Raw genomic sequence first — 17,331 nt, 5'->3', positions numbered from 1 at the left:
AAAATGGACAAGAGCAACACAACAGTAGAGAACGCAGAAACAAACCCACACTTACGTGGTCTACAGACAAAAGGAGGAAAGAATGTACAATGGGAAAAAGATGGTCTCTTCAGCAAATGGTGCTGGGAAATCTGGTCAGCTATTTAACAAAGAATGAAACGGACCACTTCCACACACACACACCCTCAAAAAAATAGATTGAGGGCCTAAATGTGAGACCTGAAAACCATAAAAATCTTAGAAAACCTAGGCAGTAATTTCTTTGACGTCAGCCTTAGCAGTATTTTTCTAGATCAGTCTTAGACAAGGGAAACAAGAGCAAAAACTATCAGGACTACACCAAAATGAAATGCTTAGCACAGCAAAGGAAACCATCAACATGAGAAGGCAACCTACTGAATGGGGGAATGCATGTGATCTCTCCCATTATGTATTTTAGATAGTAACCCGTTGAGAATACAACTCCACAGAATCCCAGGATAATCTGGGTCATCTTTGGAGATAAAGAAAAAGGAAATAGAGGGTTATTTGAAGGGGAGGAGCAGAAAAAAAAAAAAAAAGGTACTAACCATCAATAGCTCAGTTGCAACCATGCCCACTTGGTGCTGGTATTATCCCAGAATAATCTGATTAAAAATAGGCAGAGAACGTAGATATACAGTTCTCCAAAGATGACCTATAGGTAGCCAACAGACACATAAGATGCTCAACATGACTAATCAGCGAAATGCAGATCAAAAGTCACATTGAGAGCTCACCCCACACTTATCAGGATGGCTAAAAATCAAAAAGATGTAACAAGTGTTGGTGTGAATGTGGAGAAAAGGGAACCCTCATGTGCTATTGGTGGGAATGTACACTGGAACAGCTATACACCATAGTTTTCAGAAACTATGGAGGGTTCTCAGAAAATAGAAATACCATATGACCTAGTAATTCTTCTAGAGATGTACTCAAAGAAAAGGAATATACTAAGGAGATAGATGTACCCCTGTACTTATTACAACATTCACAATAGACCAGATATGCAAACAACCCCATTGTGCAATAGATGAAGATGTGTACACACACACACACACACACACACACACACACACACACAAGAATACTTGTCAAAAGAATGGAGGAAATCCTGCCATTCACAACAACATGGATGGCCCTAAAGGTTATTATGCTAAGTGAAAGAAGTTAGAGGAAAAAAACTGATTTCACTTATGCATTGGAATCTAAAAAACAGAACAGAAACAGATTCAGATACAGAGGACACACTGATGATGGCCAGAGGGGAGAGGGGTGGGGGATGGGCATGATGAGTGAAAGGGCAAGGCTTCTGGAGGCTTCTGATATGGAATAAAGAAGTCACTGGGATGACGCGCACAGCATAGGGAAATAGTTCATGATATTGTAACAGCATTGTACAGCGACAGATGGTAGCTACACTTGCTCTGAAGAGCAGAGCTTAAGGTGTCAACTTGCCAAATCACGATGTTGTACACCTGAAGTTAATGGCACTGTCAACTATACTTTGAAAAAACAGTGTTGACTGAATAACAGAAATGGTCTTGAAAGAGGTGGGACTGGGACCTACGTGGTTTGAGTTAGAGAGGATGGAAGGTGAGAGAACTCAGGCTGTACACCACATCACCTCCATCTCATCAGTAATGCTATGCATCTTTGCTTTTATTAGCAAAAGGTTTGGGGTCCGGGATGGGAGGAAGGGAGGTGAAGTAGAGTAAGGGCTTGAATTAACTGGGGAGGTTTTACAAGAACGATTATGAAGGCAAATTAAGTTCTGAGGGGATGAACACCCTCATTTTAGGCAAAGGAAGCCAGGCAGGCTGTATTTCTCTGAAACGCAGAAGTAGTTTTTCTATCCAATGGTCTATTAAGATGATTTTCTACTTGTCATTTGCAGTCATTCCCCTTTTACTGACACACAGAGACCTGAAAATTCACACGGGGGAGTCCAGTTCCCCGTGTCCTGCTTTTCTGTCCTGTAAGTCAAGGGCATAGAATAAATTTTTTCAGCAAGTTTCTTACTCCAAACATCTTGCTACACAGGCTTGTCCCAAATGCCTCTACACTTCCATATGTTTAGTAATTTTGATGCCAAGTAAATTGCAATCACATCATCCACATGTACCTTCCATGGAAAAAAGGACTGATATGGTTAGGGTCTTATTACAGCCTATCATACTACAAACTGTGTCTTCATTACATTCACAAAAATCTCAAGTGGGAACTTAGACATTTAGAGGATTCATGAATTAGATAAGAAAATCTAGAAGGTAGATAGGGGATGTGAAAACATGGCAAATGAGGTCACGAGTACAAGTGGTCACAGGTGAAGTGCAAAAATAAGCACCTGCTGAGGAAACTTCTATGGTACCACACATTCTATCATTTAGCAGTTGGCAATAGAAGGCTGAAGTGCCTTCTATAAAAATACAAAAACCACCTGGGTGGCTCAGTTGCTTAAGCATCTGACTCAGTTTCACTCAAGTCATGATATCGCAGTTTTGAGAGTTTGAGCCCCATGTTGGGCTCTGTGCTTATAGCGCAGAGCCTGCTTAGGATTCTCTCCTCCCTCTCTGTCCTTCCCCCACTCACGCCACCTGGGTCTTTAGAAAGATAAACTTGAAACAAACAGAAAAACAAAATACAATGTGTATGTTAAAGGTCCAGAAAGAGTAGGAAGAGGGTGGTCCACCTGATAACAGTCACATTTTCATGATCCATTCACATCATTGGACTAAAAGCTCAGCCCTCAAGAAACAGACCCTGCTGCTCACTCTACTTTGAATACTTCTAACCCTCCTTGGGGATAAGGAATAAGGCATCATTGGTATCGCTGGTACTTGCTAAGCATAGTGGGGGGAGGAGGAAGGATGGAAGGACTGAAACGATGGAAGAGGACCTCCAATCCTTAGGTAACTGACAGGAAGAGGGAGAAAGGAGCCCCATTTTTTGGCTAAGATGACACAGACATTGTCACAGATCTTTCAGTCCCAAGAAGATCAATCAATTTTATAACTGGTTACCTACATGAGAGCCTTTCCAACTAGTAGTAGACAATTAATACCCTAGGTTATATCCCAATTTACAAAGTACTTCATTTTGTAAAATGTTAACAGAGGACACTGGGTCAAGGGTGTATGGGAATGCTCTGCACTATAAAATTTAAATTTAAAAAACAAAACAATCTTTCATCAGGTCATTTAAGTCTCCATAGGACCAGGACTTTAAAAAAAAAAAAAAAAAAAAAAAAAAAAGGAAAGAAGCCAGCTAACCCTGTGTAGAGGAGACCCAACTCCATTTCTTATGTATAGTGTTTTTCTTCTCATTCCTACCACCTGACATAAAACATGGACATACTCCCCTACCTTTAGTAAAAGCAGGAACAAAACCCGTTCCACTAGTTCTCAACTCTCTACTTCCACTTCCCACTTCATGGAGATGTTTCTTGAAATTACAGTCTACACTCCCTGATTTTCTCACATACCATTTGTTTCTCAACTTATCATGCTCTGGATTTCCCTCACCATTCATTCCACCAAGAGCACCTCTAAGGAGAACACGATTTGAGGTCTTTAATGGCCAAGCCAATGGATACTGCTTTACTGTATTAAATGTGACTGGCCTCACCTTTCTAGAATATTTCCCTGGGTTTCTTTATTGGCCTTTCTATTTTGTTTCTCTGACTGGCTGTCCCACCCCTCAACCCCACTACCCGGTTCCACCTTGGTTTTGGCACTTTGTTCTTCATGTAATGAGTGCTTCCTAGATGTTCCATTATACACTTGTGGTTAAGAAATTATATTTATACATAAGTTACTGGCATATACTACACAGCCTAGAGAGCTCTTGAGCTTCAGAGCCATCTATTCAGTTGGGCACTTTATAGTTACCTCAAACTACAGGGCTGAAGTACTTACCTTCTCTGCAAAGAGCTCAGTTCTGTTACCCAATCATAAGGATCATTTTACACTATTTCTGCTTATCCCCTTTAGTTACCCAATTGTGAAAACTATGTAATTATTTAATTGGTTCCCTCCTTTCATTACTTCCAGAAGCCAGGCTCTGCCACGTATTGCTGTGGTCACTATGATATCCATTCTTTTGGCTCCAAATCTTTAGCTTTCAAGTCTCCCCTTCTCAATGATGGCAGAGGGAGCTTTCTTCAGGAGGAAGAAAAAAAGTCCTCTAAATTTCCTTTGTAAAATTCTTGATTAGCACCCTGTCATCTTTGGGAGAAACCAGAACTCCATATTATGGGACATAAAGGGTTTCATGACCTTGAAGGCTTACCTCACCTCTCCTCACTCCCAGAGAAGTGGCATTTTGGTCATACTTAATTACTCTGATTTTCTAGACTTGGACTGAATGCTCACCTGTAGTTCTTTGCACAGGAAATATGTTCTCAGTGCCCCGAAAGCCTTAACCTAATTTCTATTTGTTCTTTATGACTGAGAGGAGAGCCAGGTCCTTGGACTCCCAATCATTCAAAAGAAAAATGTAAAATATCTTGCATATTTAATAATTCACTTTGATTCCAGATTCTTATCTTTTAACAACTCCTCTCACAGCCCAAGAGCCTTTTTGACTTTCTCCACTCTTTGTCCTAGATTAAGTGACCCTCTCCTGTACTTGGTCAGCACAGAGTTTTGTCTGTGGGCACAGTGATGCCAGAGTTGAATTGTTTACTTGCCCAAGTTACTCATTATGCCGTGCACATGAACCGCTCTTTTATCTGTAGTCCCAGATGAGCAGAGGGCCAGATACACTACAAATATTTATGGAAATGAAATGAAATCCTCCCTCATTAAGCACTTCCCAGCCTTGCCAAATCCCTTTACTTCATCCTCAATAACCCTAGGGAATAGGGAAGACTAAGATTTCTGGATTCACCAAACTGTTTAACAGTTAGGAATGCTACAAGTCCCGCCCAGCTCTGCAAATCTTATTTTGAAGCTGGGCTTCTTCACATATTCAGTAAGGGGACTGAGCTCTTATTTTGTGGTCTCTTTCAGTTCTGACACTGACTTCAAAACCATTTACAGAATAAAAATGCACATTTCGAATCCATGTGAAGTACAGAATTATAGAAGCCCATCTGGATACACTACTTTAGAAGAACCAAGTAGAAGGGAAAATGGGTTGGTAGTTATTAAATATCAGGGTGACCATGGATAGATGCTGATTTCCTAGTGTGTTCTCCCCAACACCCCTCTTCTCCATCTTCAGCCATTATTTCATAGTCTTCTATGCAGCCAAAGCCCTCTAATCAACTGTGGCCAGTAGGGAGGGACATTAAAGGACTGTGGTCTTAAAGGAGAGTGACCGACCCTTTCTATGGGCCTGCTGGCTGGACTGCAAGAGCTAGAAGATTCACTGAATCACACTTGGGAGTGTTGAGCATGGCAGAGAGACAGGACAGAGAGCCTAGTTCTCTGGTACCACCAACTATACCCGCATGGATTTCTACAGAAAAACTTTGTTTAAACCATCGAGATTTGGGGTTATAGAAAAAGAAACCTACAACAGTATCCTCAATAACATAATATTTTATGATTTTCAAAGTACATGAAAGTTTCAAAGTACTTAGAAGTTTGCTTGAACTTTTAGTAAAATCATTTATGAAATTTACTACCCAGAGCTACCTGAAAACTTCATAGTTTACATTCTACTTTATCCTAAGAAGCTGATGCCCAGAGGCAAATTGGGCAGGGATGTTTGGCAATGCAAATTCTAATCCTATAAACCAGTTATCTGAGTGCTCATAATGAACATAACAAGTCACAAGACATTTTCTGATCAGTGGTTCCATTTACACAGGCAAAAAGTTTAATGCTTTATGTAGCTTTTACAATATAGACTGAAGTTCTGAAATAGTAACCTCCTTCCTTGCTTTTCAGGGAGTGGAAGTGATTATGCTTAATGGTATTACCCAGAATGTATCTGGGTGCCATACAATAAAGGCTCCATTATCCGATTGGGCTCCAAGGAGAAAGTGGTCCAGAAGCACATAAAACACTTCTCTTTATACTAGCTCAGTGACAGAGGGAATGCAGATCCCAGACAGGCAGTACTCCATGGGGAGCTCAGGTCAGAGGAATAGAGACCTGCAGCATTGCAAGCAAAGCAAGAGGCCTCAACACACAGAAGAGACTGCAGGGCATAAAGCTTTGGGTATAAACAGCTGATAACCAGCACCTACAAGTTGCACTTTGATCTAATGCAGAAGGAAAACTAGTTATTCTCCCGTTTATAAGGGCCAAGAACTCAAAGGAACTTCCAGAGAATACTGAAGACCTATTTTATTGGCCACATGCTGACTTGTGAAGAATAGGTTCAAAACCAGCCTTAAAACCCACTGTACATCCTTAATTCCTAATGCCCCAAATCTGTATCACACACATTTCAAACTATCATTCATGATCTGAGATGGCTCATTCTTGCTTTAGGCCCTCATGATGAATGGAGCCTACCTGTTTTAAGGATGAAGCAATGCTGAAGCTATTTCTCTGACCTGATATAGAGGAGTCTCGAGGCTGAGGAAGAGTGAAATCAAGACAAGAGGACCAGAGAGTCTGACACAGAGGCCTTGAAGGCCAGGCAAAGGATTCTAGATTTGATGTAGCTGGCAACAGGGAGCCACAGATCTTGGACCAAGAGAGGAACACAGTCTTATTTTAGAAAGATCATCAGTGTGATAATGGACTAGGTAAAGGTAGATCAGGAGAAAACTACCTTAATCTAGGCTGAGATAAGGAAATCCCGAACACAACTGGTAGCTGTTGCAAAGGAGAGGCAAGGACAAGTAGGATACTTTTTATAGGAATAGAAGGAGCTAAATTTGCTCTCTGAATAGTTGAGGACGTGAAGTAAAGCTCATTAAAAAGGCAAATATAGTGAATAAGAAGGCTGAACCCATGATTTACCATCCAGATAAGGACCCTGCTCAGACTGAAATGGGGCATTGCCAATTACCAGGCCAGAACAGCAGATTGCCAGTCTTGGGCAAATCAGGATTTCTGACCACCCTACCTGAAAAGAGCTTTAACTGCCAACATAGAGGAGGACTCAGATTCACACAATCAATTTGATCTCCAACTCTAGCCCCAAGTTTCTGGAAGTTAAGGACATTAAAATGAAGCCACCATCCAGGGATAAGAATAAAAAGCTGCTGTTGAGACACCTAGGGGAATAACCAGAGAGGTAAGGTGGAAAATACAAGGCCTCTGAAATTCAATCTATGCTACTGAGTCACTGGATTTCTCAGTTATCTTTTCAATAGGTCACATCCCAATTGGGAACCTCCTTGCTTATAGCATTTCAAGGACCAAATGGCTTTAAAACCACCACTACCACCCCTTTATTTCCTTCAAGTCTTCAGTCTCCATATCCTATGTCCATGAAGGACTAGTGAAGTTGACAAGTTACTAGGGTGGGGGGTGGCAGTGGGGACAACAGGGTTGGGGCTGGGTGTGTGGGTATAGCATGGACCCTAAGCAGAATGCATCAGCTGGCTAGTGGGCTGGAACCAGTCCTACACACATGTACCTATGGTCATGGGAAAGATACTTAGTCCTTGAAGCTGCTCCCCTAAGAGGGGAAATAACCACACAGACAGGTGTCTTCAAAATGGGCAGGGCAGAATGAGGAAGGAGTGTGTGAGGTCTTGGCAGGCAGATCAATACCAGTGGGTTCAAGATTTTGGCAGCAGGACATATGCTCTCTCCTCCCCAGCTGAGCTATAGCAGGGCTGGGGGACCAGAAATAGGCCAGGCCTGGAAGAGATTTCTATTCCTCCCTTCTCGGTTCAGAGATTACTTCAATACTTAGTGTCTGATCATCCCATACAACATTTATACATTGTCTACTAAGGTGGTGTGTGGGGCTATTTTCTTTACTAAACTGAAGACCATCAGCATGGACTCTGTTGGTCACGGTTCTTGGCACAGGGTATTACTTGAATGAAGGCACACATCCATGGCTACTTTCTGTGCTTTGTAGTGACCACCTAAAATTCCTTCACCTTCCATTTCCTATCCCTTATTAGAAAAGCAGGTAGACATCAGTGACTCCTCACCCTAGATAAGAACCACAACTAAACCTTCAGTTTTATCTACATAATCCACACCTTATCCTGAAACTAGCAGTTCCCCAAACAAGGTTAAACCTTCAGTTTTCCTTAAGAGCAGTTCTTTCCCTCTCCCTCCCCCCCTCCCCCGTATCTAGACAGGGGATAGTGTGAAATAGAGCTTGTCAGGTCACACCCAGCTGGGTTAGAATCCGATCTCTGCTCGTATAGTGACTTTGGGTTAGTTAGCTCTGAACTTGGGTTTTACCCAGTCTGTACCTCATTTAGCTTATCTGGAAAAGAGGGATACCCAGAATTACATGAGGTTGTTCAGAAATTTTTAAAACAGTTGATATCAAGTATTGGGAAGTATTAGCTACTTTATCACCCTGTTAACTTAGTGTCAAGAACCATACAATAACCTCCTATTGCATTCAATCCTCACAATTTGAGGAAGGTTCTCGGATTATCTCCATTATCCCAGATAAGGAAATGGAGGGTCAGAGAGGTTAAGGAGCTTGCCCCCAGGTAACAGAGCTACTAACAGTGGCAAAGCACAAATGGAAACCCAGACAGTTGAACCTCTGGACTTTCAAACGTTATGCTCACTGACTGGCACGAAGAAGATACTGTAGTTCTAAAAATCATACCCACTTTGATTTTACACCACTTCCAGAATTTGTTTCATGGCCTTAGAGTATACACACACATGCACACAGATTTCAGGTGATGCAGAAGATCCTTGTTTTTTTGCTTCAGATATAATCACAGAACCATTAAGTCTGCTTCCAGGAATTCATGGCAAGGAAAAAAAAAAAGGCAGTGTTGCTTGTGTAGGAATCCCACTGACTGGTGTTAAACACAGAAATGTTGGACTATGGATTTGTAATCCCTGAAGCCTTCTGACAGTATCCATCAATACCATTTGAAATTTTTGTGTACTTGGCTTCATTTTTCTATGTATTTTTAAGATTTCTCTTGTAATTATGTAATACAGCTCTCTAAAAAGGTATTAACTTTTGTCAAGTTTTCCTGGTCTAATTCCTCCCCCACCCCCAGATGATTCAATTTGCCACTTACTAAGCATTATACAATTGGCATTGCACAACTGTTAATAGTTTATGTAGAAAGAGGACTGAGCTCATTAGCTGCACTCAGGAAGCATGCTGGTCTGCCTGGAGTGTTCTGTTTTATTCAGGTAGGGAGTCCCACAAATGATAATTGCTTATTAGACTCAACCAAGACATACAAAAATGATTTACTAACATCCAAGAAATAGGGTTGCTCCAGGGGTGCCTAGGTAGCACAGTTGGTTAAGCATTGGACTCTTGATCTCAGCTCAGGTCATGATCTCACAATTTGGGAGTTCGAGCTCCTCATAGGGGCTTAACTATTGCACCAGGTCATCCATCAGGTTTTTAGTGTTTAAAAAAAAAAAAAAAAAAAAAGTATTGAGAGAGGGAGGGAGAATCCAAGCAGGATGCGAGGCTCAATTTCATGACAGTGAGACCCTGACTGGAGCCAAGGTCAAGAGACGCTTAACAGACTGGCCACCCAGATGCACCCTCATCAGGTTTTTATTTGCGGAAGAGCTAGACTTGCACAAAGTAGTTCCTGAGTAAATAAAGCAAAATAATCCCAAACCAAAGTGGCATTTCTGTCTTTGGTAAGGAGAGAATGAGAATAAAGCAAAGTTAAAACCCATTTTTGATGGAAGTGTTCTGAGACACTCCTGGTTTTACAGCAACTCTAGGCTTCCACAGTGATGGACAAGGCTACTTTCAGTTTTGAGTGTTTCAGCTTTTTCCTCCAACTTTCAGACATTTGGTAATTTATACATTTGGGACTAACTTACATAGCAGCCAAAGGGAAAACGGCAATTGAGGCTTTCACTGCAGAACAGACAAGGTAGTTCAGCTTCCTCCATAAAGGTTCCAGTGGTAGCAAACCCTAAAGCCAAGTCTCCACTATTGGCCTCGTTTCCTCTAAGCGGCACTTAGGGAAGTGCACACACCTGCTCAGCTGAAGCAGGTCCGGGAACTTGGTCAACACCACATAACTGAGATAATGAAGAACAGGGCCACAGCTGAATGGAGGAGCAATCCTAGGTCACACGGGCCCCGAGATAGATTATCACCTGGTCTGACGCCAGCCAGGAGAGTCAGTAAATTCTACAGCTGGGCCTGCGCCACCAGTCATTAAACATGGTTCCCTTGCCCAGATCTCCAAGGGCAAGGACATTACAGAATGTAAAGCCTGTACCATGTGTCTAGGAGTCTGGAAAGCAGCCTTCAGATGTTCATGCCTTTCTGTGCCTCCCGGGAACACCCTGGTGTAAAAACTGGGGATTGAGTTATCTATAGCCCTTATCTCAGCCAATGCCTCCACCCCCAGCCTGCACCCCCTAAAATGGAGGACAGCTTTTCTGAAGTTTCCTCTGCAAGCACTGTATTCAGGAGACACAGTGAAGGCAGTGCTTAGATTCTTTGAGCAAGGGAAACATTTGCTTTCTCAGGGTCATACTTCTGAACTCTTCTTTACACCATTCCTGTTAAAAACAACTTTGCCTTAAGATCCCAGGCACTACCTGGTCCTACTCCGCATCTAGGTGAAAAACTTTCCTCAACTGGTAGTTCTTCAAGGATTGGGTCAAAAGATCCAAGACCTGGTTTTCCTCCTCTGCAAAATGCAATTGAGCTAGATGAGCCATCGAAGGTTCATTCCTGCTTTAAAAATGCAGCAATGCCCTAACTTCCAGATTCGAAGAACCACCCCCCTGCAAATAGGAGCAAAGCGCTTGCCGTATATTCCACAGCAAGCCTTCAGAATAAGGTGCATAGTCACACTGCTTTATACGCAGCCCTGGGCCTCCTTATGAGAGGCAAACGTGAACTACCCTAACCTGTGTGGGGGTGGGGAGGTACCTCATTGTTTTCCCCGTTTAAGTTCCTCCCTTGAGAAAAATACGATAGCTTCACAATTGGCTACTTTTATTCTGCTTATTTTGAGTTGGCTCATTTGCATTGTTCAGATTTGAAGATCTAGTAACTACTCCGTAGGTTAGCAAGTACTCACACACCCTCACACACCATTCTCAATCACCATGGAGTTTCAACCACTCCTGTGTACAATTCTGAAGGAGAAGTCTTCATTTTCAGGTCATAGTTCACATGGAACAACAGCATCCTTCCTACGGAGCATCAACCAAGGCAAACACCGCAAATACTGGCCGTGGCTCCTCCAAGGACAGAATCTCATTCAACTGCGGGCCACAGGCTGGCCCACTATAAGAAGTATGAAAAGCTACAGTTGGGACCGTCACATTCTCTCAGTGAGCTAAACCCAAGAGCCGGGAGCTGCACGCACATTTTACTTTAGGAAATGTGACCAGGAAAGTGTACAGATTCACACAGAGACCACAGACGTGGGGGGAAAAGTGAGGCATGTTCAGGAGCAAATCAGCGCCCTCCTCCAACTAAAAGCCATATAGGGAATGAAAGTCGCTCCACTCACCCAGCGTAGCGGTTGCTATAAAGGTGGCTGTACCCTGGTTGCAGAATCTTCAAAAAGAGCAGGGAGAGAGGCAGAAAAGCAGCTGTCCGGCTCCTAAGCTTCCGGAGGAACGTCATGGTGTTACAAGGAGAGGAGCTGAAAGTTACTTACAGCAGTCACCCGAGGCTGGAGGGAACTCACAGTGCCGCGCCCCCCCCCCCCACCATGGGCAAATGCTCTCTGGGAGGGGGTGGGGGGAGAGAGCTAAGAGTAAAATGTGACACTTCTTTCCAGCCACAGGGGGGAAAAAAGTCTAAGCAGCCGAGGAAGGGAAGTTGCTATTAAGACTTGGTCTTGGGACGAGAAACAGCAGCACGCACTGCCCAGCCCAGCAGCTGAGCCTGATCCTCAGTCAGGCTCCCCTAGAAGGGGCTGGGCCTCCCCTGTGCTGACTCATGGCTGGGGTTCCCTGGGTGCTGCATCCTTTGAGTAACTCCTCTCTGGTTTTTTATTTGTCTCTTGCTTGACAGCTTTAGGCCGCTCGCTTTCCTTGGACTTTTCCCTTTCTATTACCTTCCACACAGCAGGACCCTCCTCTGAATGCAAATGATTTGCCTGAGGATGAGCTAAACACGTAAGCATACGTAGAACATTCCAGGCTTAAGGTTTTGATCTACCATAACAAATTTCTACATGGATTCCACATACTGAAGTGCCTGGTGAATAGCCCTAACGAGTTCGTGCCCAAGGGTAAGTCCAGCCCCTGAACCTGAACAGACAGCCTGGTCCCGGCTCCTACCTGTATGAAGGGGCAGCCGCTTCGCTGGGCTTCAGGAAGCTCTTCCTACCCACTCCCCGTCAGCAGCACCCAGACCCGCTGCGATTTCAGAGGTTCTTATAGGGAACAGGAGGCTTCCATGTGCTTTACTACCTTCTCTCACATTTGGAATCATTTAGGAAGCCAGACCATTTAAATCAGAACTCCTGGGGGGGGGGGGGGGTGGGATCAGTAATTTAAAAGCCTCCTCAGGTGATTGCAGTGTTCAACCACCACGCTGGTCTAGAGCGGAGCCTCTCAAACTTTAACAGGCATAGAAATCAAATCACCTGTGGATTGTTAAACTGCAGCCTCTGATGCAGTAGTTTGGGCCTGGGGCCTGAGATTCTGCATTTCTAAAAAGCTTTCAGGTGATGCTCATGCTGCTGATGTTTCCACCACATTTTGAGCAGAGCTGTACTTGAGAATGAGGTCTGCTTTTTCTCCTCTCTCTCAAAACTAGGGGGGAATAAAAAACTTTGATGATGAAAAAGGCATTTCTTTTTTTTATCCACTTGCTCCTACCCATATATACCAGAAAACCCATCTGGGGGCATGTACTTTGCTCTAGTAAATAAGAACGGCGTTATCTAGAGTGACTAGATATGGGGAATACCCCATGCCAAGGCCCTGTACTACTCTGGAAGAGAGTGAGAATCAGTGTCTCTCTATACACTCACTCAAACACTTTCCAAATTTCCTGAAGAGTCATAGCCAAGGATTCTGTACCCTCTAATATTATAGCCAGAACACTGTTTAGAAGAGAAAGTACCCAATCTTTCCCCATGGTCTCTACATGGGGAGTTGAACCAAACTCATAGGAGTTTGGTTTATAACACAGCTGAAATGATTTTCAGTTAAAATGATTCTCTAAGGCTTCCTTAACTACCCCAGGATTAGTTTAATCTCTTCTCTGTGACCCCCTAATACCTGTATGTTTTCTACTGTAGGGTATAGTACATTGAATTTAAGTATTTGCCTCATTCTCTCTCGAGGCTGCCTTCTCCTTGAGTGTAGAACGGTACCCCTTTCATCTTTGTATGCATTTCCTTATATCTCCTAGAGAGAACACAATGTTTGCTGAAGCAATGATCAGCAATGTTTGTTGAGTGAATGATGAACCTGAGAAGGGATTCATTCAACATTTACTCTGTGACTTCTGTATCCACACAGAGGAAAGGATGGAGGCTCTTGAGGAGTGGATGGTCCCAGGTCTCCTGGTTTTGTTTCTTGTTTATGTTGTTGTTTCCTTCCCTCATGACTTTCTGGCCCAATGCTCTGGTCTTTGTAAAGTGGTCAGGCTGTTCTGCAAGGTTCATGGCGATGCTTCCTGGGGCCATTTTGACAAGGTCAAGAAAGCCTATGTAACTATGAATGAACTGTGGAAATAAGAGGTTATTTTGTAAATAAAACACTTCATTCCTTTGCATTTCACTATGTCAGAACAATGTATAAATCTGTCATATTATATCACAACATTAAACTAGGAATGTTCGGTCTCTGACTGGGGATTAAGCTCATCCTCAAATCATTCTGAAGGATTCAATCCAGTGAGCACGTTCAGCAAAGACTCTGCAGACTCTGAGACCAGGGTAATCATTTCCTGGACCATCAAAAATGCAAGAGACCCTGGAGACATCCTGTAGCCTTCCTAAAAATTTCAGATCAAAGAGAGATTCTCAAACAATAGAAGTCATTCCTAGCAATCTTCCTCTGGTTTTCTAAGGACCAGGTTATCTGATCAAACTTCTCCTGGATTAGATAAGCTCCCATAAAATGAGTGATAAATGGAGTCCATTTAGCAAGTGGGAGGGGAAGAGAATGGCTTTACAGATAGATTCAAAGATAAAAGTCCCATTTTTTAGGCACTGAGAGGGAGTGAATTATTAAACCAGTTAGAGATTTGGACATGGAAAGATGAGAATTTCTATTTATTGACTATGCCTTTGTCATATTTTAGTGGAAGAGTGAAATGTTTTAAAAAGAAATACTACCCTACAGAGAAGCAAAAGGAAACTACAGTTGGGAAAAGAAAATGTCATTCTTGATTTGGGTGCATTGTTGTCCATGATTAGATAAGTTTTTTTTATTGAAGTGTAGTTAGCACACAATATTATTTTAGTTTCATATGTATAACATAGTGATTCAACATCTATATATATTATGAAATAGTGACCACAATTAGTCCAGTTACCATCTGTCACCACAGAAACCTAATACGACATTGACTATATCCCCTATGCTGTACATTATTATTGCCGTGGCTTATTTATTTTATAACTAGAAGTTTATACCTCTTGGTCCCCTTCACCTATTCACCCCCCCTCCCTCCACCTCCGAATCTTCCTCTCCTCTGGAAACCATCATTCTGTTTTGTTTATCTGAGTTGCTTTTGTTTTGTTGTTTAAATTCCACACATAAGTGAAATCATACAGTATTTGTCTTTCTTGGTCTGACTTATTTCACTAAGCATAATACCCTTTAGGTTCATCCACGTTGTTATAAATGGCAAGATTTCATTCTTTTTGTATGGTTGAGTTATTACTGTTGTATATATATGTATGTATATACCACATCTTCTTTATCCATTCATCTATTGACAGACACTTTGGTTTTTTCTGTGTCTTGACTGTTGTAATTAATGTTGCATTGAACATGGGAGTGCATGTATCTTTTCAAGTTAGTGTTTTCATTTTCTTTTTTTTTCTTTATTAAGTTTTTAATTTAAATTCTAGTTAGTTAACATACAGTGTTATATTAGGGGTATAATACAGTGATTCAATAATTCTATACATAGTGCTCATCATGATAAGTGTACTCTTTAATCCCCATCACCTGTTTCAAACATCCTCCTACCCACCTCTGCTCTGGTAACCATCAGTTCTCTATAGTTAAGAGTCTATTTCTCGGTGTGTCTTTCTCCTCCCCGCCCCCCCCCCCCCCGTTACTTGTTTGTTTTGTTTCTAAAATTCCACATACAAGTGAAATCATATGGTATTTGTCTTTCTCTGACTGACTTATTTCACTTAGCACCATATTCTCTGGCTCCATCCGTGTTGTTGCAAATGTTAAGATTTAATTCCTTTTTATGACTGAATAATATTCCATTTTGTATATATACCACATCTTCTTTATCCATTCATGTATCAGTGGACACTTGGGCTGCTTCCATGGTTTGGTTATTAAAAATAATGCTGCAATAAACATAGGGGTGCATGTATCCCTTTGAATTAGTGTTTTTGTATTTTTTAGGTATATACCCATTTGTGCAATTACTAGATCATAGAGTAATTCTATTTTTAGCTTTTTGAAGAACCCCCATACTGTTTTCCATAGTGACTGTGCCTATTTACATTCCCACCAACAGTAAGAGGGTCCCTTCTCTCCACAATCTGGCCAACACTTGTTATTTCTTGTTTTTCTGAGGATAGCCATTCTGACAGGTATAAGGTTAATATCTTATTGTGGCTTTATTTTGCATTTTCCTGATGGTTAATGATATTGAGCATCTTTTCATGTGCCTATTCATGTGCCATCTGTGTCTTCTTTGGAGAAATGTCTATTCACATCTCCTGCCCATTGCTGATTACATAACGTTAATGCCCTTTCTCAATCTGAATTCTATGATGTTGTAGGGAAAGATTTTGCAAAACATTTTCTTAAGTATATGAATGAAAGCCCTGAAAATTTATTTTGGTAAAGATAAATGGAGGAGAAGTTAAATGGGTATGGTTGGGCAACCCCCCAATTACCTCAGTTGGTTTTGTGCTCATTCCTCAATGTCTTATTAACACAGACCTGTTGCTTGTCAGGCATCTTTTATGGCCTTTTGCTATTGTCCCAACACATGAGGAATTGGCACATGTGATGTTAAGTTACTGCCTTATGCAGTCTTGGCAATTCTGTGAAGAATGTTGTGAAGCTTCCTTTAACAATGCAACACTAATGACTCCCACCCAACTCTCTTATTCAACACCATCAGCCATCCCTTCTTGCCTCTACATCTTTAATCTTTCTCTTGTCAACTATCCATATTTCTCCTATCTTTAAATGCAACCTACCTTTCTTCTATTTCCAGACTTCTCAAAAGTACACTCTTGAATTCTGACAATATGCTTTCCATCCCTACTTATGATGCTTATTATTATTATGCTTATTAGTATGCTTTCCATCCTGAACACTTATGAAACTTTCTCTTAAAGATCCATGGTTATTTCTAAGTGGGAAACCCTTTGTTGTCATTCTGCATTTGTATGGTTTCTAAGGCTATTTGTCACCACCACCACCACGCCCCTGCCCTGTTTGAAACTCTTCTTTCTTGTGATTGGGGACATTGTCTCCTCCATTCCTCTCTTTCTTAGAGTCCCTCTCCTATTTTTTAACTGCTTACAAAGTTGACATTCACAGGGGTGTTGGCCCTCTCTCTTCTTGATGTGCTGTGGACAGAAATGGCTGGAATAGTTTTGTGGATGAGAGTGACTTGATTTGGGTCTAGAAGGGAAGGAAGGGTTTGGCCGTATTGAGATAGGAAAGCTGGAGAGAGGTGGCCATTATTATCAAGGAAACATCATAAACAAATACAAAGGATGTGGTCCTTGAGTTTGTGAAAGTTGGTGCTGATGGAAGAGCTAGGTAGATAAATAAATACAGAGTTATACTTGGTGGTTGAATTAATTATATGCAAACAAATCACAGATTCTGTGACAGAAAGTTAAGGGGGAGTAGATTACATATGCAGGGTGTTCTGAGGAAGTGGACCTTCAAAGCAAATATGAAGAGCTGGCCATAGCAAGAAAAGGGTGGTGGTGGGAGTGAGGGTGAAGACGAGACCATTGCTGGTAGAGGGAATAGCACAGGCAAAGAAGTGCTGTTCAGAATTTACAGTCCTTTCTCCAGTCAAGACAGGATAAAAAGCAACATTCAGGGTCCTCAGTTTGGC

General features: G+C 41.9%; 1 protein-coding gene across 1 annotated transcript in view; it reads right to left on the bottom strand.

Annotated features, from left to right (window-relative positions):
• Nucleotides 1-11,712, bottom strand: part of CPA6 (carboxypeptidase A6) — a 314,477-nt gene extending 302,765 nt beyond the window's left edge. Inside the window, exon 1 of the mRNA XM_030304409.1 lies at nt 11,597-11,712. Within this exon, the coding sequence (XP_030160269.1) occupies nt 11,597-11,712 (116 nt within the window). The remainder of the gene's footprint in view (nt 1-11,596) is intronic.
• Between the last annotated feature and the right edge of the window lie 5,619 nt (nt 11,713-17,331).

Source organism: Lynx canadensis, chromosome F2, assembly GCF_007474595.2.
Source record: "Lynx canadensis isolate LIC74 chromosome F2, mLynCan4.pri.v2, whole genome shotgun sequence".
In the NCBI taxonomy this organism is placed as follows: Eukaryota; Metazoa; Chordata; class Mammalia; order Carnivora; family Felidae; genus Lynx; species Lynx canadensis.
This window is presented reverse-complemented; position numbering and strand designations above follow the sequence as displayed.